The sequence below is a fragment of the Schistocerca gregaria genome, chromosome 1, assembly GCF_023897955.1.
Source record: "Schistocerca gregaria isolate iqSchGreg1 chromosome 1, iqSchGreg1.2, whole genome shotgun sequence".
Lineage (NCBI taxonomy): Eukaryota > Metazoa > Arthropoda > Insecta > Orthoptera > Acrididae > Schistocerca > Schistocerca gregaria.
The window spans coordinates 890,036,962-890,062,523 of NC_064920.1; the positions used below are offsets into that span (position 1 = coordinate 890,036,962).

Here is a 25,562-nt window from a genome sequence, read left to right on the forward strand (position 1 = left end):
TACATTGAGTCACGCAATTAGCGGCAGGATTTCTAGAGCTCCTTAGCTTGCTGCTGCTCAGAAACTGCGCATATGCACACGGGCTTCAACTGAAAGTCAGTATGGCTCCCCACAACTATACTCCGATGGGAGTTGGAGCGCATGTGACTTAGGTGGCGTTCGCGCCATCTCACTTGTCAATGTTACAATGCACGTTAAGAATATCTGACACACTAGCTGCACGCTCGGAGAAACTCCCCAACGCGCTGTTCCACGCCATGACGTGAGGAACTCACTCAGAGCTCAACGCTCAACGTTTGGAAGCACGGTCCGTGTGCAGACGGCTTCAGGAATAAGAGTACGGTTTAAGTATTCCGCAGTCAGAGGCATTTGAACTGTTTTCTCTTAAAACTTTCGACAGTGTGCCGCACTAGTTGTTGTTAATTTAACTTAAATATCGTTTTATGCTATACAAAAATACCTAGGCATTTGCAGAGTAGCAAAATTATTTCATTAGCTGTCTAGGAGTATACAATTAGATGATACTGAAATTGACGATACAGGGCAAGACAAGTGTCTTCCAGACAGATACACATCTGTGTAGAAGACACTTCTCTTGCCCTGTATTGTCAATTACAGTATCAACTAATTGTATACTCATAAATAGCTAGTGACATATATATATTTTAATGGAAATGGAGGTGAAACTGAGACTGAAAGGATGTAAATGGAATCATACGAACAGTCCTGGCCTTTATTTCTCCACTCCTGTCAAAATAAATGGCAATGTGTTTGTGTGTGTGTGTGTATGTGTATGTGTGTGTGTACCTTTAAAGAGAGTAGTTGTTAACAATTGCGGTACAAAGGGTGAAACTAATGTAAAAGCTTTCCGAAATTCACGCTGATGTACAGCTGCTATGCCACAACACGCTGCTCCCTGCGAATCTTGCAGTCTGCAACCAGTGCTACACTAATGCTGATCCTCCTCCCCGTCTACATCCACGCACAAACACTGCGCTCCATTCTGCTTTGTACAATGTGTATCCATCATTCTACTGCTCATCAACCCCTTTTCTCGTTCTATCGTATGTAGGAAGGAGGGAGAGGAGAGAAATGGCAGAAACACGCACTTTAAATCTAGTATCTTGTCCTGGTCTTCCTTCTAAATCTACAGTGAAAGCTGAAGAATTTTCTTCCGTTCTATCTACGATATCAGTTTTCTAAATCTGCACAATATCAGCTTTCGTCGAGAGTTCCCATTTACCTTTGTAAGGCGGCTGCGCATCACTTACATAATGGTTAAACTGGCCATGTGCGTTTATCTCTGAATTCCGTCTATCGCTGCCATATTGAACAGAGTCTCTCGAGCGAGATGGCACAGTGATACTGAAACACCCTCGTATTCATGAGGTGCGGCGTTCAAATTCGCTCCCGATCATGCTGATACAGTTGTTTACTTGACGTCCCTAAATCACCTAGGGCGAAAGGAGAGATTACGCCAATAAACAGGATACGGCCATTTCCTGTCTCCATTCTATTCAAACTGAGTTTTTACTCAGTCTCCAACACACTGAAGCACCCAAGAAACTGGTACAGGCATGCGAATTCAAATACAGATATATGTAAACAGGCGAATACGGCGCTGCGGTCAACAATGCCTATATAACACAAAAATTATCTGGCGCAGTTGTTGGATCGGTTACTGCTGCTACAACGGCCGGTTATCAAGATTTAAGTGAGTTTCACCATGGTGTTATAGTCGGCGCACGAGCGATGGGACACAGTAGCGATGAAGTGGGGATTTTCCCGTACGACCATTACAGAAGTGTATAGTGAATGCCAGGAATCCGGTAAAACATCAAATCTCCTACATCACTGCTGCCGGAAAAAGATCGGCAAAAACGGGACGAACGATGACTGAAGAGAATCGTTGAACGTGCCAGAAGTGCAACCCTTCCGCAAATTGCTGCTGATTTCAATGCTGGGACGTCAACAGGTGTCAGTGTGCGAACCATTCAACGAAAATCATCGGTATGGACTTTCAGAGCCGAAGGCCCACTCGTGTACACTCGATTACCGCACAACACAAAGCTTTATGCCTCGCCTGGGCCCGTCAACACCGACATTGGACTGTTGATGACTGGAAACATGTTTCCTGACCGGACGAGTCTCGTTTCAAATTGTTTTGAGCGGATGGACGTATGGGTGTGGAGACCTCATGAATCCATGGACCGTGCATGTCAGCTGGGGACTGTTCAAGCTGGTGGAGGTTGTGTAATGGTATGAGGTGTATGCAGTTGGAATTATACGGGACCTCTGATACGTCTACGTACGACTGTGACAGGTGACACGTGCTTAAGTATCCTGTCTGGTCACCTGCACCCATTCATACCCACTGTGCATTCCGACGGACTTGGGCAATTCTAACAGGACAATGCGACACCCCAAACGCCCAGAATTGCTACAGAGTGGCTCCAGGAACACTCTTCTGTGTTTAAACACTTCCGCTCGCCACCGTACTCCCCAGACATGAACGTTATTGAACATGTCTGTCATGCCTTGCATCGTGCTGTTCAGAATAGATCTCCACCTCATCGGTCTCTTACGGATTTATGGATAGCCTTGCAGGATTCATGGTGTCAGTTCCCGCCAGCGCTACTTCAGACATTAGTCGAGTCCATACCACGTCGTGTTCTGGCAGTTTTGCGTGCTCACTGGGGCCCTACGCGATATTAGGCACGTGTAGAAGTTTCTTCGGCTCTTCAATGTAATACCGACGGAGAAAACATGCAGAATCTTTCCCTACCAAGGATTCCAGACACCGAAGAGCTTCTCAGAAAAACGGTGAAAGCAATTATGGAACTTTTTTAATGTTGAGTGCCAGTATAAACCACCAGTTTCACATCAGCGATCGATTTTTGATGTTCTATAACATGTGTGTTCCTTTGATACTGCAATGGCGATGATTTCTTAATGATCCTAAAAGGATGGCAAAACGTAGACTTTGATTAAAGTCTCCATGTTTAAGGGGACCAACACTCGCAGCGTATTTCTGTATCTGATTCACGTTAATTTTCCCCCAAATCTTTGTCCCACGTGTGACAAGGCTATTGAACATATAGCAATGAAATTTCTACCAGACATTAGGTACCTGTTTTGCGTTGCGCTAAACCTAAAATTCTTCTTGAAGTCGATTTTTTGCCTAAATTTTGTAGATAACGAATGGATTGAAAATGTTTCTTCGTTTATAATATTATTTAGAAGAAAATAACACAGAACTTCATGTTTTTGAGGTCTCATAGTTGAAAATATTTGTTTTCTAAATGTACACTGAATTTCAGTGAAGCATACTGAATAGTTCTTCAGAGAAAAGGAACCTTCTACTAAAAATATTATATCTGGGGTATCACTTTCAAAGAAAAGGAACGAAGTTCGAGCACTTACAGACGATTAAAAATAGCATGATGCATTTGTTTTGTCTTCTTCTACGTCTATCGTGTCCTCCAGTTTTGTTTTGCAACATCTAACTAACTGTCTTGCATTTTTTGCCATTACTGTCATAGATCATTCAGCATCTTGCACTATACAGCTGTCATAATGGTGAAGTCCTGAGACCATATTCTCCCCTGGAATAATCTCTAATTTTTGTAATATCCATCACTTGGCAATATTTCCATACTTATATGTGAGGACAGCGTCATGGACTCCCATTTTTAACGTCGGCATACCTACGGTTTTTGGTAGACGATTCCAAATCCGGCCGTTCAGACAGTCATTAATATTTTCTGTTCGCCCAAGCAAAAATTTCTCCAGTAGCTCAGGCCTCGATAAATCTCTAAACACTAGCTTCTTAACACCAAGCACAAATATGGACTTTATAACATCAAATATAGCTGCCGGAAGACTATGCTTAGACGAATAAGATTCACCGTCGCTTTTGTCCTATTAAACTTGCGCCAAGATATGTTAACTTTTGGGCAGAGACCATGACACGGACTTAAGTCTGTAGAAGATTTAGAACTAATTTGCCCAACCAAATTTGAAAAACATTTTGGCAGGATCCCCATTTTATGCAAGGTGCCAACCGAACCACTCGTGAATCTGTGGTTGGTAAATGTTCTTCTCTCCTGGGCCTGGATGTGATGTGCGGCTCCCATGAACACAGCTATCTATTCAAGGTGTGTCTATCAGATCACTATTAACTGTGATTCTAATAGAATTAAATTAAGATAAGTGATAAGGAAAGGTTGAATATCAAATCTTAGTGTCACAGCAAATCCAGGCGTCAGTGACACACGCAAGATGTTGAATAAAATAAATGTTCAAAAAACAGTTATTTAGGAAAGTCCTTAGGAGAGTGAATGAACAAGATCCCAAAGATCCAAACACTAACAAAAAAAAAATTCATTGTTTCTAAACCACTACCACTTATTGGTCCCCTTAATAGGTTTCCTTAACACCATTAACTCTGCAGCCTCATTGATGACCTTGACCTGCAAGAACAGCAGACAAAAAACTAGTCACCCCCTAGACATAACACGCTAATACCGAGTAAAACTGTCTCTATCCTTGGCAGTGGCCTCATTATGGCGAGAAAGAGAGTCCACAAGTTTCTTCAGGTGTGCCATATACAGCTGGAGCCACTCATTGATGATAACATCCCATAGAGCCACTATGTTGACTGATACATCGAATGTTGTGGGGCGGTAGAGATGCGACAGGTTGCTAGAGATTCGTCGAACCAGGAAAGTACGATTGCAGTCCTGTGAACATGGCTTTTTTCATCTTGGAAATTGGAATATACACAGCATAGTCATCTTCAAGGTGCAGAAGAAATGGTGACACATGGTGACCAAGAATTTTGAAATAAACATTACGGTTCATTTTCGTGATAATCTCACCGACTAGAACCAAGTTATGGGCCATAAAACGTTCCCAAAATGTCACAGACCCCCGACGGTGTGAACTGCGACCCCCACACACTACAGATTAAACGTCTGATTGGGCCGTTGGTGCACTACTTACCCACTGACCAGATTCTGTGTTGTTTGGCACATTGCGAACGCGTATCTTTATGTGCCGCAGTGGGAAATGGCCTTTTGCGAGGTACCTGAATCCAAACGTCCTCTGTATACCATTCCCTTCGGAGTGTTCTCTGGGAAACTGGTTGAAATGAACCTCCATTCACTGATAGCATCAGTTCCTTTAGGGTTCTGACCCATCGTCGTTGACAAGGCATAACACTTGTCACTAGTCAGTTAAAATCTTTTTACGATCACTGTTCTTATACCGTGTTTCATGGCTACGAGTAGTATATTGCTTTTAGACACGTGGGAAAATCCGCGATGACGCAGCAACAAATCGGGATCTGCATTCTCGGTACGGTCATGAGCACGTCCAAACACGTCAGTCCATCTTGCGGCACTGATCCCTTGCAACCGATTCGCTCACACGCTCCACTTCACTGTTACGACTTGCGGCAGCAGTGAAAGGTCACATGACCAGCTGGTATGTTCTGCAACATCTTCATCGCTCCAAAGTGACCAGTGTACTCTGTTGAAGCATGTTCTCTGTATTTAGTCTGTTGAGCTTGTTTACCTTCTTTTTGCTCTATGTATTCCAACTTCTGTCTGCCTCTACAATTTTCACCCTCTACGGTAGCCTCTAGTATCATGTAAGTTATTCCCTGATATCTTAACAGATGTCCTATCATCCCGTCCCTTCTTTGCGTCAGTGTCTTCCACATATTCCTCTCCTCGTCTATTCTGCGAAGGTCCCTTACCTTATCTACCCACCTAATTTTCAACATTCTTCTGAATCTCCACATCTCAAATGCTTCGATTCTCTTGTGTTCTGGTTTTCCCGCATTACTTGCTTCGCTGCAGTAAAATGCTGTGCTCCAAAGTACATTGTCTGAAATTTCTTCCTCAAATTAAGGCACATGTTGGTACTAGTAGACTTCTCTCGTCCCGGAATGCTCTTTTTGCCAGTGCCAGTCTGTATTTTATGTCCCCCTTGCTCGCTCCATCATGGGTTATTTTGCTGCCCAGGTAGCAGAATTCCTTAACTTCGAGTACTTCACGATCCTCAATTCTAACGTTAAGATTCTCGCTGTTGTCAGTTCTGTTACTTGTCATTGTTTTCGCCTTTCTTCGTTTTACTCTTTGGTCCACGCTCTGTACTCATTAGGCTTTTCATTCCATTCCACAACTCCCGTAATTCTTCTTCAGTTTCACTCATGCTATTAATATCATCAGCGGATATTGCTATTGATTTCCTTTCATTCCAAGTTTTAATCCCAATCTTGAAACTCACTTTTATTTACATCATTGGCACTTCTATGTATAAACTGAACAATAGAGGCGGTAGACTACAACCCAGTCTCACACCCTTTTTAATCCGAGCACTTCGTTCTTGGTTCTCCAGTGTTATTGTTCCCTCTTGGTACTTGTGTACAGTGTACACTGTGGCCTTTCCCTATAGTCTACCCCTACTGTTCTCAGAATTTTCGAATTTCTTGCATCATTTTACACTGTCGATCGCTTTTTACAGATCGACAAATCCTATGAACACTTTTTGCTTTTCCTTAAATCTTGCTTCCATTATCAAGTGCAACGTCAGAACTGCCACTCTAGTGCCTATTTTTGTGGGCATTAAGTACCCACTCCCCTTGATAGTATGCATTATGAAAAATGCGTTGGTATTGCTGTGGCTAAACGTTTTTGCTCAGACTAGACTCACTGCCTTAGAAGAAAACTGTGACGATCTTGTAAATGGAATTCTTTTAACGTACAGGTTACAGCACAATTAACAGTGAAAACTGAAAATGTCTGAAATAAACGATAATAAAAGCAAAAGCGATTCAGTAAATGTGATTCCGATAACGAACGTTTGTGAGATAGTTGCGATTTTGTGGTTACCAGCCGCTACACAAGTATGCAATATCGTTCTAGGCAGTACAAATGTATTTGAAACGTAAATTTCTTAATGAAGTCTCCATCTAATTCGGCTCAAATGACACCCACGAGTTATTTTAAAAACAAACACTATTCTACTTCAGTACGTTACATGTTCACTCGTATCTGTTAAAGGAGATGTCACACGAGTCGTCTTCGCATTTGGATACCGTAATACATTCGCCTAAGCAGTGAGTTACAGATGTATGAAGCATTCCTGGATCTTGACAAGGCTGTATAGTGTGACTCATCTGGAATGCTGTGAACTTCATAGTTTCGACTTCTCAGTTAGTAGATGATTTGAATAAGTTACATAGAAACTCATCAAAATACAACTTAATAGGCCACGATAGACCGCCTGTTCTGGCTTTTCAGTTGTACATTAAAGCGCTACTACATTATCTGACCGAAAGAATTCAGCCAGCCCTATATAATGCGGAATTGACCACTACACGACACGAGCGACATACCCGAAGTTATGAAAGCAGACGGGAAGTATTTTGTTGCCAGTAGACCAACAACAGAATGGGTCGTTCAGGAGAGCTCCGTGACTTCGAATTTGGACTAGTCACTGGATGTCACCTGAGCGACCCGCCAGGGTAGCCGAGAGCGCTTCCTGGACTCGGCGGGTAGGCGCGCCGGCCCCGGATCGAATCATCCCGGCGGTTTAACGACGACGGCCGGTGTGTCGGCCAGCCTGGATGTGGTTTTTAGGCGGTTTTCCACATCCCGCTAGGTGAATACCAGGCTGGTCCCCACGTTCTGACTCAGTTACACGACTCGCAGACATCTGAACACGCTCGCACTGTTCCATTAATTACACTCGACACAGACAGCTGAGGTACACTAATTCCGTCCCAGGGGGTACTGGGTGGCGGCAGGAAAGGCATCCCGCCACCCCTTTCCACTCACTTTTCCAAATCTGTTTCTAACAATGCCGACCCTGAGTGTGCGTGGGATGTGGCACCAGTGGATGAAAGAAAGACTGGATGTCACCTGAGCAATAAATCGGTCAAGGACCAGGCAGACGTCATGGACTTGTAACGGATAGTTTACAGGCTGCGATGGGCGCTGATGCGAGTGCCAGCGCCAGTTTCCGAGTGACCGGGGGAACTGCGGCTGTTCTCCAGACAGAACATGTAAGGCTGGGTTCCACTAATCCTGTTAACGTGTGGTGGCCAGGCCTGACAACGTAGCCTTTAAAGGAAAGCCAACTTCCCACAGAATGACTAGCATTTCTTAGTACACTTTGGGGAACACACTTTTGAAACTATGGGCAAGCAGCCGCACTTGACGGTAGCACGATGAGCGTCAGCAGGAAGTGGCCAATCGCAGGGCACCGTCTCTGTTCTGGAGGCTGATTGGCCGAAACGCCTTCGTGTGAAAAGAACGTCGCCGGGCTGTGGGTAACTCGCGAATTGCAGGAGTCGATCAGTGGCCCTGGTAGGCTGCAGGAAACAAACTGGAGACATCTGAGGCAGAGGTGGTGTGGAGGCGTACTTCGGAAGTTCGTAGTCAGGTAGCAGTAAGGTTGTTCTCTAGATGTGGGAAGTTCAGAAGTGTTCGGAAGTACGTTCCCTTTCACACCAGTGAGAAACGTCTTAATCTATTGGTAGTTTTCGAATTGGGTGTTGATGTTGGTCGGCTGACACGGACTGTTAAGTAAGTGACCGCCTAACAGAGTGTGGAGCAACTGGCTAGCTGGAAGTGTTGTGTAGCGAACGAAACTGACTTAGTGAAAGTTCTTTGAAGAAGAAGAATTTAAGTTTTGCTCCAATAAAAATTTGAAACATGGAAGTTGTCATGCATGTTCTTACCCTCTTTGACTTTAGACTATGTTCCTGTTTTGTTTACAGAAGAGGTGGGGGAATCCGCTTGGTGATGGTGTACTGACTGATTATGGTGTTCGTTGTCCAGTCCAGTGGTCGGAGGTGGGAGCTTTTGAAGGTGGTCAAGTGGCTTCAGGCTGTTGGGTAGTGGTGTAGCGGGAGTAACTGTTTTAACCCCGTCTCGCGGATCTGAGTGTAGCTGATGACCCTCATTTGCGCTATAGCATAAGTGTAGCAGGGCCTAGAAATTATTAGGATCCGCCAACAGACCTTTGGGAGGAAGTCTACGGAGCAATATGTCACGTGACTTCTCTCGAGCACCTCACAACACTAAGACTTCGCGAGCTCTAGCCGCGGCCACGACGGACTTCATCAGCCGGTACACGATCTCCGAGATAACAGACGAGGAGACGGAGACGGAACGTCGAGCATTTTGGAAGATGGTTTAAAAAATCGCCTGAAATCAGCGGAAGGACTGAGTTAAGTGGTACCAACAGTCCAGCTAGCACAATGCCTGTTCGGAGGACATTAAAAAGAATGAAGTAGAATAGCCGAGCATCTCCTCATAGGTCACACATTTCTGTAGTCAATGTTAAGAGACTCTTGAGGTGGTAAAGAGGAAGCCATTGGACAAAGTATGACTGGAAACGAGTGATTTGGAGTGAGGAATAACACAATAAACTGTGGCAGTCCGATGGAAGAGTCTAGGTTTCCTGAATGCCTGGAGAAGGTTACCTTCCATGGCGCCAACAGTGAAGTACGGAGGAGGCGTTATTCACATTATACAGCATTATGTACTGCGTGCAGCAGAGGAACAATTCACAGACGTTAGCTGCTTGTTACTGTATGACGGTACATCCCGCCATAAGGCAGCATGTATAGGACTACGGTTTGCGGACAATAACATTCCTTAAATGGACTGGTCAGCACCTTTTGGGTGAGAAATCGTCGACGTCGCTGCCGCCAACGTCCAACATCACTATCTACTCTGATTCCGGCTCTTGAACAAGAAACAGCTACCGTTCCTCCATAGACATTAACACACCTCATTGAAAATCATCCCTAACGGAGTTCAGGCCGTCGTAAAGACGAAGGGTAGACACACCTCATCTTTGGACACCTTTGATGAGATACTCAGATCGTCTGACGATGTTTTCGTATGAAGTCGGAAACGGTAATATCACTATTTATGTTATCTAATTCGCCAACGGCCTTGCCGCAGTGGTAACTCCGGTTCCCGTCAGGTCACCGAAGCACTGTCGGACTTGACCAGCACTTGATGGGTCACCGTCCGCATCTCAAATGTGTGTGAAATCTTATGGGACTTAACTGCTAAGGTCATCAGTCCCTAAGCTTACACACTACTTAATCTACACTCCTGGAAATTGAAATAAGAACACCGTGAATTCATTGTCCCAGGAAGGGGAAACTTTATTGACACATTCCTAGGGTCAGATACATCACATGATCACACTGACAGAACCACAGGCACATAGACACAGGCAACAGAGCATGCACAATGTCGGCACTAGGACAGTGTATATCCACCTTTCGCAGCAATGCAGGCTGCTATTCTCCCATGGAGACGATCGTAGAGATGCTGGATGTAGTCCTGTGGAACGGCTTGCCATGCCATTTCCACCTGGCGCCCCAGTTGGACCAGCGTTCGTGCTGGACATGCAGACCGCGTGAGACGACGCTTCATCCAGTCTCAAACATGCTCAATGGGGGACAGATCCGGAGATCTTGCTGGCCAGGGTAGTTGACTTACACCTTCTAGAGCACGTTGGGTGGCACGGGATACATGCGGACGTGCATTGTCCTGTTGGAACAGCAAGTTCCCTTGCCGGTCTAGGAATGGTAGAACGATGGGTTCGATGACGGTTTGGATGTACCGTGCACTATTCAGTGTCCCCTCGACGATCACCAGAGGTGTACGGCCAGTGTAGGAGATCGCTCCCCACACCATGATGCCGGTTGTTGGCCCTGTGTGCCTCGGTCGTATGCAGTCCTGATTGTGGCGCTCACCTGCACGGCGCCAAACACGCATACGACCGTCATTGGCACCAAGGCAGAAGCGACTCTCATCGCTGAAGACGACACGTCTCCATTCGTCCCTCCATTCACGCCTGTCGCGACACCACTGGAGGCGGGCTGCACGATGTTGGGGCGTGAGCGGAAGACGGCCTAACGGTGTGCGGGACCGTAGCCCAGCTTCATGGAGACGGATGCGAATGGCCTTCGCCGATACCCCAGGAGCAACAGTGTCCCTAATTTGCTGGGAAGTGGCGGTGCGGTCCCCTACGGCACTGCATAGGATCCTACGGTCTTGGCGTGCATCCGTGCGTCGCTGCGGTCCGGTCCCAGGTCGACGGGCACGTGCACCTTCCGCCGACCACTGGCGACAACATCGATGTACTGTGGAGACCTCACGCCCCACGTGGTGAACCATTCGGCGGTACGTCCACCTGACCTCCCGCATTCCCACTATACGCCCTCGCTCTAAGTCCGTCAACTGCACATACGGTTCACGTCCTCGCTGTCGCGGCATGCTACCAGTGTTAAAGACTGCGATGGAGCTCCGTATGCCACGGCAAACTGGCTGACACTGACGGCGGCGGTGCACAAATGCTGCGCAGCAAGCGCCATTCGACGGCCAACACCGCGGTTCCTGGTGTGTCCGCTGTGCCGTGCGTGTGATCATTGCTTGTACAGCTCTCTCGCAGTGTCCGGAGCAAGTATGGTGGGTCTGACACACCGGTGTCAATGTGTTCTTTTTTCCATTTCCAGGAGTGTAAATTGCCTAAGGACAAACACACACACCCATGCCCGAGGGAGGACTCGAATCTCCGTCGGGACCAGCCGCACAGTCCATGACTGCAGCGCCCCTGACCGCTCGGCTAATCTCTCGCACCGTCCGCATCTGCCGACTGATGTTGGCAAATGGGCTGCACTCAGCCCTTGTGTGGCCAGCTGAGGAGCTACTTGGCTGAGAACTAGCGGCACTGGTCAGGAAAACTGACAACGTCCGGGAGAGCGGTGTGCTGACCGCATGCCCTTCCATATCCGAACCCGGTGACGCCTAGGAGCTGAGGATGACACGGCCACTGATCGCTATAGTTGGGTCTTCAAGGCCTGTTCGGACGGTGTTTGTCTGTTTTATGTTATCTAATATTGAAATACGCAATAAAAAAGGTCATTCAACGTTTTCGTTGGAAAAATATTTCATATGGAAAATTTTGTACGAATCACAACCATTAAACCTGATTAACGCGGCTGTTCACCAATAGAGTTGTAGACTGTCGCCTTCAGTAACTGCTTAACAGTGTAAATTATGACTGTACTGCTGACATGGCTAAACAAATACCTAGTCCGATTCTGATGCATCGATTTATGGTAAAAGTTGAGGTTACCGCCAAAGCATTGTCACAAATTAGAATTTGAAGACGTGGTGTGGGACAATATAGGAGAAGACTGATCGTTAGCACTCATCAAGTTGCACGCAATTCCGCTTCGAAGACTAAAGAGTGAAAAACAAAATAGCAACTGTACAGAAACATTAGCAACCCCATCATAACCAGAGTGCTCAAGTCAGAAGGATTTTGAAACTAGAGTCCAGTTCTGCAAATGGCTGTCCAGTCCAGTACTGCATTGCTGAACATCGGACTGAATGGTTCCCGGCTGAGGGCTCTTCCAATCGCGATGGTTTTTTCAACTGCTGCAGCAGCCATGCATAGTTTGAATAAAATCGATATTCCGTGCTCGTCTCACATCACCAGTAAGGATTTTCTATCAGCTTGTTGACAGATGCTGTACAAGTTCGGCCGCCACCCACGTTCAGCAGGTGTGCCACAGGTGGTTTTGGAGTTTGTATCTCTAGTTATCCGCATGAGGATGTGGTGTGCGCCATCCCATTTCACTGTTAATGGCCGTGAATGCATGCACAACATATATCCCTATCGTCTGACTGGAAGGAATTGTTCTGACCTACAGCCAGCCCGATCACCAAGTCTCTCTCCCACTATTCCTCTAGAATTACGTGAAGTTCTTCGTGCTACCGCGTCGGTAGCATCCTAGTTAAATATCATGCTATACAACGGACACCAGGTGTATTTGAGCAAGTCTGGGAAAAGTTATGCTCTTACGTTTAGACTCGCGGTTACTCAATAAATTGCAACAACATTTTGAGCTTGTTGAGATATGTTCACTCGATAATGCATTCTTTCTCTAGCAAATCGCTACAAATAACTACATTTCACGAGAGACTAAATGGGAAATTCTGTAAAAGGTAACTGGAAAATGCCCTTTCACCCTTCATCGCAGATGGGTCGCACATAGTTAGTTGGAGTGAGCTATTTAATCATGATGTGGCATCGACACCATGCGGTATTAGATCACAAGGATTTGTACTAAAAGCAGTTATGTGATAATTCCTTCCACCTGATGATGATGATGGCTGTGTAAGCGTCGCAAAAATTTTAGGATTTTAAGTTTCCAGTTGGATAACGAGTGGAAGCCCTTACAATGCAGTGCATTGTGGATGAAATAGTTAATGATAAATTGCTGCCTTTATTTTAGTAAAGTCTCACACTATTTTCTCTTCTTCGGTGGGCAGCTTTTTGAATCTCACACTCCAATCTGTTCGATCAAAATCGTTTCTTTGCACTCATTCATATATATTATGTTGTTCGTATTTGATCAGAAGCTCAATAGTGTCACAGTATACAAGTGGTCAGAAACAGCCTGAAAAGGGTGGAAGTGTGTTGCAGGGTAGGTTGTGCTGAAAAATAATTGTTAATAAAAAATTCGGTACGTTGTACCGCTTCCGAATTAATTAGCACAGAAGTTAGCCAGTCTGGCCGTTGCGCACGCAGATTCAAGTGGGCCGCAAGATAAAATTTGTATCAGTTCTTACCATAGCATAGATGACAGTGTATGACATTCCTTTGAGTCGGGTTCGATCCTTGCTACGTCCTATGTCCAGTTTTTGTATCCCTCTCATGTTCGGTTTCAGGAAACCAAAACACGTTCACTTTTGACAATACCGTCTCTGACGGATCGCCTGAATTTGCGCGCGCAACGGCCTGATAAGCTAACTTCAATGCTATTTAACTCAAAAACGGAGTAACATATCAGATTTTTTCTAATCAGTTATATCTCAGGACAATCTACACAGCAACACCCTTACAAGCTTATGAAACTGTTTCGGACCACTCTGTATATTTTATCTATGCTGGTTATACCCATCATTTAATTCAGTGAAATATTAACGTGAATTTGTGCACAAGGAATCATTGCTTTGAGGAAAATAGATAAGCTTTTTACTCGGACAAAGAAGGGATGGTAACGATAAATGAAGGCAACTTGTTACAGCTCTGAGTGTGGAGCCTATTTGTAACGGAAGTGGCGCCGCCTCTGCACTGACAGCATTATTCTTCTTGAACGGAAGACCATCAAAGGAGTTGAGCACAAGGAACTCGTCCTGCATGACTGGGTCTGGAGGCCTAACACGTGCGCCTCTGAGTAATATGTAGATCAGGGTCAATTGGCGCAGCAGAAATGCTAAACAGCTCCTTTGTGACCATCGGACGAGTCTGGGGCGTACACACAGACCCGAATCAGATAACGCAAAGGAGTCCGTGCTCCGTACAATGGTGAGGTGTTCTTGCGAGAACAATGAGCGTGACCTTCCTACTGCTCAAGGAGGGCGCGCAGTGTCTTCCCCTCCATGAGAACGTCTGGGCGCTGCCCAGTTTTTCTGGATTGTTCCACACCGAAGCCTTTACGGGAGATTTACGACTGTGAAGCAGACGGCAACGGCCTGCGGTGGCGGCGGTACAGGCGCTGCCATCTAGTAGCCGCGCGGCGCGCTTAGTGCGGCATTCCGCCGCCAGGGGGCAGCTCCCATCAAGGCGTCTCTCAGGCAGCGTTGTGAGTGTTCTGCTTGAAGTATCTGCTCCCGTAAAGACTAGTGAAAACTGCTGGCGTGTATATTCTTGTTTGCGCTACACTTACTGCCATTAACTTTTCGAGTTTTCCCAAATGGTATCCTAGAGACTGCGTAAGTCGTCTGCGTAAACTGTTCATTGATTACTGGACTAATTGTTACAATACTTTCGGAACAGAGAGGAAGGCACCAGGGCACTTCCATGAAGTTGCTAATAACCTTATCTCTATGAAACATTACGTAAGGGTCCGAAAATTCAATGTAGTTCATAATATTAAGAGACATGAAGTGATATGCTATACAGTGGTTAAAACACTGGACTCTTATTCGGAAGAAACGGGGGCACAAAATAGCGTTCCTCGTGCGATTTAGATTTTCTGATCTGTACCCAAAAAATTAAGGTGAAAGCTGAGGGACTTCCCTTGGAAAGGACACCCTTGATCCCCTTTCGCATTCTTCTCCGATATGAGTTTGTGTGCCCATTCGCAAGATTTTATCGACTGGACGTCAGGTTTTAAATCTTTGTCGTAAAGACGGCAGTTCGGTATTATTTCAAATTTTTAGGCTGTGTGAAGCAGAAAAATCTAAGTGCGATGTCTCCCGAGAGGTACAACGCAATTACACATCTGTCAGTATGCAGTACGCACTCCATGAAGGAGCATGGAACGTGGTTGTCAGAGTACGACGGTTATTTAAGTGCATCAATGCGTTTTACCGTTGGCTGTATTAAAGCATTTAGCTATTTGCTCCATTTTCAATGTGGCTGGGTGGTCTTTGGTTTACTTGACGCCACAGTAAGAACGTTGCTACCTGATGATGATGATCAGTTGATCGAAATGTTTATTTGATCAGCAGCCGGCCGGGATGGCCGGGCGGTTCTAGGTGCTACAGTATGGAAACGCCCGACCGTTACGGTCGCAGGTTCGAATCCTGCCTCGGACATGGATGTGTGTGATGTCCTAGGTTAGTTAGGTTTAAGTAGTTCTAAGTTCTAGGGGACTGATGACCTCAGAAGTTAAGTCTCATAGTGCTCAGAGCCATTGGATTTTGCAATAATAATAACAATAACAACATTGTTATTTGTCCTTAGACGATTTTATACAACGACTTGCAGAAGATCCAAAGCTTTATATTGTTTACCATCATCAGTCTCCCACTTTAGTGCAATAATACGCCGGCCGAAGTGGCCGAGCGGTTCTAGGCGCTACAGTCTGTAACCGCGCGACCGCTACGGTCGCAGGTTCGAATTCTGCCTCGGGCATGAAATGTGTGTGATGTCCTTAGGTTAGTTAGGTTTAAGTAGTTCTAAGTTCTAGGGGACTGATGACCAGAGTAGTTAAGTCCTATAGTGCTCAGAGCCATTTGAACCATTTCATCAACAACTCTTGAGATTACTGCAATAGGGTTTTTTTCAGTTACAAATAAGCAGTTGATAAATCACATCCGCCAATACAGGCCTGGATGGAACTTGCAGGAAACCATCCCTGACGTAGTACACTGTAAATTCTCGGGCACAGCCTGTGACAACTCGAAAACTGGAACTAGATCATTTTCTACAGTGGAAGCGTGAGAGGTTGAGTGTGTTCGGGGGAGAGGAAGAGGTGGACCGTTCAAGGGCGCCCGTAACAGAGTTCATAGGGGAGCAGGTGGTTTGTACATTGTTAACGTTTTGAAAGACGAATGGCACATTTAAGTTGTCATAAAAAATGTTTTAAAAACTTGGGTAATACTGACTTTAAAATCGTTGTCTAGAAAGAAAAACACGTGTATACACCATATTTTTTTCATTTCCCTGAGAGCTAAAGTGGAGGAGGGGGGGGGGGGGGGGGGAAATTGCCCGTAGGTATGAGCGCCTTTGGAGACGTTGTGTGTGTAGTAGCAACTGGTCAGTTCCTAAAGTGGGGGTGGATTGCCCGTAGGTATGAGCGCCTTTGGAGACGTTGTGTGTGTAGTAGCAACTGGTCAGTTCCTTCTCGCTTGGGAATGTCACTGCTCAGGTACGTTTTTCTTTAACATCGCCTCAGTATCGGGGTTTTGTCGATGTAACAGTGGTTGTGAAAGGCTCTCAGTCAGTGTGGAACGTGGCGACAGATTCGCTCTAGGTGTACGGCGGTGCCTGTACGAGCGTCTTCAATCAGGCGGGAGTCCTGCAGCGGCAGACTGAGGACAATGGCGGAGGTGGAGCGTCCTGCGTCCAAGGACACGAAGCCGCGCCTCCCGCCGACCTCTCAGGACTCCGGCCAGCCAGCGGCGGTGCAAGCGTTGCCAGCAACCGTCTCCACATCTCTGCTGTTCGTGCGGCAGGCGTCGGCGTTTCACTCCCCACATCACCCACGTATAGCCAGCAGCAAAAGATATATTCAATTATCCGACTAAAACAACGTAACGCCTGGAACAAAGAGAAATACGAGATTAGTAGTGAACACTTTGAACACGCCACAGCTTCTAAGTATTTAGGGGTAATGCTAAGAGGATATATGAAATGGAACGACCGTGTAAAATTAGTATTAGTGATGGCGAATGGATTTGTCCAAAGAGTTGTGGGGAAATGCGATGCATCTGCAAAGGACATCGCCTGCAAGACGCTAGGGTGACCGAATCTGGAGAGTTGTTCTAGAGTTTGGAGTCCTTATCAAGCAGGCATGACAATATATATGAGACGATTCCATAGACGCCGTGCTGGGTGTCGTTATTTGTCGGTGTAATCCATGCGAAGGATTAACAGAAATGCTCGGCGAAGCCGGCCGACGTGGGAGAGCGGTTCTAGGCGCTACAGTCTGGAGCCGTGCGCCCAGTCCGGTCGCAGGTTCTGATCCTGCCTCGGGCATGGATGTGTGTGATGTCCTTAGGTTGGAGAGGTTTAAGTAGTTCTAAGTTCTAGGGGACTGATGACCTCAGAAGTTAAGTCCCATAGTGCTCAGAGCCATTTGAACCATTTTGTTCGGCGAACTTAAATGGGAATCCTTGGAAGAAAGACTGCGCAGTTCTCTAGAAACGTAGTTTGGCAAGTTTAGGGAATCGATGTTCGAAAAAGACTGAGCGGCATCCATGCTACTTATCTCGAGTAGGGATCGTGACAATAAGACAAGACAGACGAGGCACGTAAGGAGTTACGTAGACAATCGTTTATGCTTCCCTCAGTACGCGAGTGGAATAGTAAAGAAACGTGATGATACAGGTACGATGTACCCCCCGCCATGCACTGCACAGTGGGTTGCGGGGTATGCGGGATGTCCTAAAATCAATGGTCAATGTTCAGGGATACGACAGGAACGATCACTCATAGCAAAAAAGGCTAGTAAACTTGAGCTTTAAAAGGGCTTACTTCAAGAGCCATGAGCGCTTTTTCACCTTCGATACTGCGAAACAGGTCTCTTCTACTCCAAGCTCTTTTCTTTAATATGGACCAAAACAAGAAAAACTGTCTAATAAACATGGGCTTTAAAAAGGCATACCTTAAGTAATCCTAGGGTAGATGTGTTTCACAGTAGCGATGATAAAGAATTGCTCGTGATTCCTAAGGTATGCATTTTAGAGCCCATCATTACTGGATAGTTTTTTCTTGTTTTCGTCCATAATACCTTCTCCGATAATACGGAAAGCAGAGGGCTTGCAGTAAAAGAGACTTGATGCGCATTTTAGAGACTAGACTTTTTTGCTCTGCGTCATCGTTTCTGTCATGTCCCTAAAGATTGAACATTCCTACTGGATCACACTGCATACGTAGATGTAGATAACCAGGAACGATGTAGTCAGACGAAACGAACTCAGCCGGCAGCTGTGGCCGAGCGGTTCTTGACGCTTTAGTCCGAAACCGCGCTGCTGCTACGGTCGCAGGATCGAATCCTGCCTCGGTCACGGATGTGTGTGATGTCCTTAGGTTAGTTAGGTTTAAGTAGTTCTAAGTCTAGGGGACTGACGAGCTCAGATGTTAAGTCCCATAGTGCTTAGAGCCATTTGAACCATTTGAAATGAAGTCAGTGACTATTCGTGAATGTTGTTTACTGGGGAAGTCACTTGGATACACCGGCAATGCAGAAAACAGTGTAGTATCTTAACCTGTCATCGACATGGACATCATTAGAGACTGAGCTTGAGCATTTTCGTGCTTTTCATACTCTGCTACAGTTTTCTGGCGTTCCTACCCGAGAAATGTCGTTGACGGTACCGAGAAACGAACCTTAAGCTTTGACAGAAGATGGAACTGCTTTGAAACAACTTATCAAATATCAGTTCACTGCCTACACTACGTATGTGTCTTCTGATGCATTGTGAAAATGATACAATGATTAGGACTAAGGATTTATTCGATCTTCCATAAGTTTAGTACGTCTACTGACTGTATTTGTGCCAGGCACTTTATTGTGAATAGCACAGGAATCACGTAGATGTAGATGTTATGTGGTTTTATTTCCTTGTTGCAAACTGTAGGCAATAGCTTAGAAGTCACTCTGTGAATGCGAAAATATCATGTATAAATATTTTCTTTAATCCAACTTTTCGTACTGTCGTGTTCGTATCAAGTGAGTGAATGCATTGAACACTTGGTTGCACAGACGATGAACAAGAGTTGGTAATGTTTTAACAGTTCTTGACATCGAGATCATTCGAGCTAAACAGGAGAAGAATATCGAAGGAATTAGGTTGTGGTCTCGTTGGCAGATCCATCCCCATATTGATCTGAAGTGTACTGGGGAAATACCTGATACAGTACGGTGCTATGAGGCTTACCCTGATCTATTCAAATGCAAGTACAGAGTAGAGACTCTAGTAGACCGATCAAGTCCCACAGGCCGAAATTAGTACTTACCCTCCCCCCCCCCCCCCATCAACTTTTGCAGTTACCAGTCTGCGTAATAAGATTCACAAACAAGAGGAAAGCCGAAACACGTAATCTGTAATAGGACCACGCCTAATATAACACTTTAGAGCCCAGCTCAGTCATGGAGTTATGGAGAATTGTTAAGTGAGAAATACGAGTCGGACAGATGAGTCCTGTTTATGACACGCACAGTTATCCTTATCTTTTTTGCGTGTAATTACCTATTCGACATATTACGCGACAAGGTTAGTTCTCTTCCGAGGTGTAGTCATTCGCTCTCTCATCGAGTGTCCGGTTTTACTCCTTCCGAGGTCTAGTCAGTCATTCACCGTTCGAGTAACAGCGGCTTAGCTCCGTGTTACTTTTTAAAAAGTGTATTACTTTTTATGCTGATCGTGGGAACTTAGATACGTAATCGCTTCTTCAGTTTTTGGGCTTTGTATGAGAGAACGGCTGCTCGAAAGAAGGGCACAAGTGAGTGACTAGCTGCGCCGCAGCACAGGCGAGACGTTCAGCACTCGGCACGAGACGTTAACAAAGGACGACGCCAGGACTGGTCGCCGTGCCGGGCTGGCGAGATAATGACCTGCGCCCCACCCAGGCGCCGCGCAGCGCAGCGCAGCGCCCCGTAGAAAGCGAGGCCAGCGCCGCCGCCGCAGCGTTGGCAGTCCTGTTTGAACAAATACAGTGTCGGCCGGGCCTGTGTGCGCGCACGGGGCCTCACACACACCCGCCGGACCCAAAAAAAGGAGCCCGGGTTGCTGCCGCAGTCGGGAGTGGGGGTGCGAGTCAAGGCCACCAGCGACGTGACGCGGCCGGGTAGTGGGGGCCGCGCTACACCACGCCTCCTCCCCCCTCCCCCGCCAGAGCGCCGCACGAGGGGGCAAAGTCCTCACGCGCTCATAGGCCTGCGACTCCGTGACGTCACGGGCGTCGGTGCCCCGCTCGTAGCGCGCTCGGCGGCACCCGTGCGCGCTCGGCTCCGTCCGTACGCCGTCGGGCCGTGCCAGCAACGCGAGGCGCGCCGACAGCCGCAGTCGTTCCCAGGCAGCGACACCGCGAACAACTGTCGAGCCTACTTGGTGTAAAAGCCGTGCGCGCGCTCTGTGTGCGTGTGTGTGTGTGTGGCACAGTGCTTTGCCAGTGCCGCGAGTGTGACAACTGTAGACTCGCCGCCCGTTCGCGGACGTCGACGTTCCGGTAAGTGAGATGACCGGCCACGCAGGCCGGGCCGCGGTCGCAGTGCGTCTGTTGCAGCGTTTCGCGAGTCGCGTGTGACACCGGCGGAATCCTCACAGGAGAGTGTACTTTGTGCCCGTAAATGTGCTGCGTCGCCACTGCTGTACCCCGTCTGGGATTTGACGGTGGAGCGAGTGCGGCTAGTAGAAGTGCGACAGTGCCGGCAGTGTGTGCGCGAGTGTGCGCGAGTGTTGTGAGTGCGCGACCATGAGCACGACGCTGGGCGTGCAGCAGTGGTTCCCGCCGCCGGCGGATCCCGCGGCCGAGCTCAGCCGGCACGCGGAGGAGTTCGGTTTCCAGTTCGTGGCGGACAGTGAGGACGTGAAGGAGGAGCCCGAGCCGGAGCCCGAGCACGACCTGGTCGCGGCCGAGCAGGAGCACGACCTCGACAGCGACGCGGAGGGCGAGGCGGCGGCGGCGCGCTACGGCGGCGTGATAACAGTGCGCGGCAGCGGCTGCGCGGGCGGCTCCGAGGACGAGAAGCTGCTGCGCCTGCTCGGCGGAGACAGCGCGGACGAGGACGAGGACGTGGACGACGCGGACGACGACCCGGAGGAGCGGCCGGGCGCGAGCGCGTGCTCGGTGGTGCTGGACCCGCTGCCGCGGGGCGTGCTGCGCTCGCTCAGCTGCGAGGGCCGCGTGAGCGCGACGCGCGCCCAGACCGAGGTGAGCGGCCTGCTGCGCGAGCTAGTGGAGGCGGTGGCCGAGCCGCCGCCGCCGCCGCCGCCCGCCGCCGCCTGCGCGCTCTTCGCCGCCGCTTGCGCCGCCGCCCCCCACGGCCGCAAGGCCCGCAAGCGCCGCCGCCGCAGGTCCGCCTCCGCCGCCTCCACGTCTTCGTCCGGGGCCTCTTCCTCGCACGGCCGCGAGCGCCGGCGCCAGCGCAAGCGGGAGAGGCGGAGCGCGTTGTACGCCGCCGCCAGGACGACGGAGGGCGGCGCCGACGACAGGCGCGAACCCAGCCCGACACCCACACCGCGTGTCAACCCCATTTTTGTGTGGATCAAGCAGGACGATACTCGCATTGTGGAAGTGTTGTGTGAAGATTACGACAAGCGCAATCGCATTAGGATTACTAAGACGGCGCACGGGTGGCGGGCGATACCTCACACCGAGAGGTTAGCGTCGGCCCTCAGTCCCCCTGCAGTGCAGAAACAATCTCTCCCTGCCGGCAAAACACAGTCGCCGCCGCTGTCGAGGACTCATAGCAGTAGCAGTGGTAGTAGTAGTTCGGGGAGCGGCCGCAGGGAGTCGTCGCGGAGCTCTACCGAGTCGCGGCTGTCGCCGGTAGGTGGCAGCTCGCGCATCCCGACTGTGGCGCCAGCCGTGGCGAGTGTCGCTACTCGCGAAGAGCGGATCGATATCTCGCAGAGGATCGAGGACGAAGACGCCGAGTCCGGCGCGGAAACCAAAGAGGGGAGGCTGGAGGACGAAGACGAAGGGGCGCACGAGGAAGAAGAGGACGAAACGGGTACTCATCTCCCGGAATACGACTGCGAGGAAGAGATGGAGTACGAGGAGGACGTCGCAGAAAGTGACGCCGGCATCGAGGGAGGTGACACGTGTTGCGAAATGGAGGAACCCGAAGACGATCACGAAATGGCTTCGTTGAAGGCGGAAGATGCGGACGAGTTTTGTGATCCCGAATGCTACCAAGAAATGCATCAGGAAGAAGAAACTCACGGAGGCGAAGAAGAGGAGGAGGAGGAAGAAGAAGTTCAGCATTTGGACGAGGGCGAAATAGTGGAGGGTTGTGAAGAAGAAGCCGAGCTTTGCCAAGAAGAAGAGGAGGAGGAGGAAGAGGAAGAAGTTTTGCCAACTGATCTCAGCCTGCCCAAACTCCGGAAGCGAGAAGAAGACGAAATGGAGTGCAAGCCTAGGAGGTTGATGCTGTCCCGGTCGCCGCCCATCACGATACCCAAATACTCGCCGTCGTGTGGGGCCGGTGTACAGCAAGTGGAGAAGCAGTATCAGGAGGCGCAACCGGCCCACCAGCAACCTCCTCGGTCCGCGGCCAAGTCGGCATTCCTAGAGTCGCTGCTATCGAGGAAGGTGTCCGCAGTGGTGCCTACTGAGGCGAAACCGGCGTCGGAGCGCACCTCCCCCGCGGCCGGAGGAGGCGCAGGAGCCATCGACCTCGGCACGCGGGCAGCGGCGGCCGGCAGCCCCACCGTGAGCTGCTCCTCCGACGAGAAGGCGGAGCGCGAGAGGGACGACCTGACGCTGCGCGCGCTGCTGGCCGGCGGCTCGCACCAGCAGCCCGTGCAGCACCCTATGGCGGCGCCGCCGCCCCCGCCGCCACCCGCGCAGCAGCACCACCACCACCACCACCACCAACAGCACCACCGGCACCAGGCGGCCCCAGTGGCGCCCCCGCCCACGCTGCCCGCCGTCACCGCGGAACAGAGCGGCCGGTCGCGGCTGCTGGAGCTGCTGACGGCAGAGGAGCCGGTGGCGCAGCTGCGCAGGCTGGAGCGCGACTTTCCGGACCCCCTGGTCGTGCCGCGGGACAGGCTGCCCGCGCTGCTGGCCGCGCCCGCCGCGGAAGCGCCGAGGCTGCTGGCGTCCAGGCCCGACCTGCGGCTGCCGGCGGCGCTGTCGAGCCCGACGCTGGTGCACGACCCCGACCTGCTGGTGGTGCCGCTGCGCCAGCTGTACGCCACCCTGCAGCAGCAGCAGCACGCCAAGGACGCGCCCGCCGCCTCCGCCCCCGCGCCCGTGCCGGACTTCGTCACGCTGGCCGCCTTCGCCGAGTGGCAGCAGCGCCAGCAGGTGGCGGCCGCGGAGGCGGCGACGGCGGCGTCGCTGACGCAGGTCATGTGGCTGCCCTACCTCACGCAACTGGAGGCGGCGTCCGCTCTATGCGGCAACTACGCCGAGTTCGTCGCCGCGGTCAACGCCGTCTTCCCTCCCGCCGGCTTCGGTGGCGGCGCCGCGGCCGTCCCTCCGCCTCCGCCGTACCTGTTGTCACCCACCCTTTCCGCCGGCGTCGATTACAAGGCGCAGCTGGAAGCCATCGCCGCCAGCTTCTGGCAACAACAGCAGCACGTGGCACCGACGAAATCGAAGGCGCCGTCGGCGGCGAAGCGTTCACCGCGCGCCAGCCCGCTGTCGCGGCCGCAGCGCCACCACGCCGCCCCCGCTCCGCAGGCACCGCCCCCTCCGCCCCCGCCCACGCAGCCCGCCGCGGCGGCCAACAGGCCCCCGTCGGTGACGTGCAAGTCGCTCCTCAACCTGCTCAGCAGCAGCGGGGGGCAGCGGCGGCCGGAGCCCGTGGCGCTCAAGGTTCCCCAGCCCCCGGGGGCGGGACCCATCGACCTGTCGGCGACGCCCAAGCTGAAAGTGAAGCAGCCGCAGCACCTGGTGGACCCACTGCACACGCCGCGCCTCCTCAAGGAGCCGCCCCCAGAGTGCGCGCCCATCGTCAGCTCGACGGCCGTCAGCCCCGGGCCGCCCCCCACCCCCGACAAGGTGTCCGGCGCGCAGAACCTCTGGCACCCCCTTTTCGGAAGGTCAGTATCTGCAAAGCGCTCCTCTCCCAGTCCTACATAGGGGTGAAACGTCATCGTAACTGTCACCAATCAACCTCGCCATACCAACAGCGCAAAAATAACAATAAATTTCCATTCTTTTTTTCATGTCATTTTCTTTTCATCCCTACCTACTTTCCTTCGTAGAGGACGACGGTCATATAAATTTTTTAAAAATAATTTTCCGCCATTTGACTGTTAATTGTTCATTTATTGTATTCAACCATGATTTCGGCTAAATATTTCTCTCCTGTCCGTGACACGTCATACGACAACTGGTCTATAAGTCCAGAAAGATGTTGTTTGGACTATGACATGTGAAAAACAGGTTACATGTATTTTAACATTTCAACACGCACACGAGAAAGGCTACAAAGCCGAAATCATGATAGTGTACAATAAATGAACAATTAACAGTCAAATAGCGGAAATTTCTTTCGAAATAAATAAAAGGTCCCATTCAGCCTGTGAAATCCTAAAACAATCTACTGCTCACTAATATTGGTCGTTTCCATTACTTTCATATTTCACCATACATTTCAGAGTTATGATTGTATGTCATCACTTCCTCTGGTCACAAATACAGTTGGTAGGCGTGTCTTACCCACGCATTTTTTTTCGTAAATAGTAAACAGCATATGTGCTAAGTCGGGCTGAAACATGTTTCTCCCTTCTCTTCCCGACCTCCACCCCATCCCCCGAGAGAGAACTAGTGGCGTGCTAATCCCATTGTTTTATTTTCTTTTTTCCCTCAGATAGCAAGCCATATTCATGCCAAATTTTGCATTGCATTTCTGCGTACTCCTAGAAAGTGCAAATTTGACACTTTCGTTTTATATTATTTTTACAAGTCACACCCCCACCCCACCACTGAACTTCCTAGGGGTGGTTTACTCGAACAGTAAACCAAGCAGAAAGTCGCATGTGGTTACCAAGTTTGCTTGAAACTGCTCTGGCTTTTCATGAGATACAATTGACATAATACAAAGACAAGATGCCCAAAAACTATAACCCTTGATTACATACTCTCGTAGCTCGGAGAAGTGCAGTTGAGTCCAGCCTGAACGAGGGCACAGTACTGTAACATATTTCTCCAAACTAACTTTAATTGTCCATATTTAAGAAAAGAACAGCTGGATAGTTGATGATAACATCTTGCAACTGATTGAAAACTGTCCTTAGCAATAAATCAAGCATCACATGAGGTGTCCTCTTAATTTTTAATCAGAAAATTCCTTTAACGTAATTGTTTAGTATTCCATA

At 49.2% G+C, this 25,562-nt stretch overlaps 1 protein-coding gene across 1 annotated transcript in view; it reads left to right on the forward strand.

Annotated features, from left to right (window-relative positions):
* Positions 1–20,572: 20,572 nt before the first annotated feature.
* Positions 20,573–25,562, forward strand: part of LOC126273675 (bromodomain-containing protein 4) — a 29,566-nt gene continuing 24,576 nt past the window's right edge. The window contains exon 1 of the mRNA XM_049977050.1: positions 20,573–24,281. Coding sequence (XP_049833007.1) covers positions 20,980–24,281 — 3,302 coding nt within the window. The 5' untranslated portion in view covers positions 20,573–20,979. The remainder of the gene's footprint in view (positions 24,282–25,562) is intronic.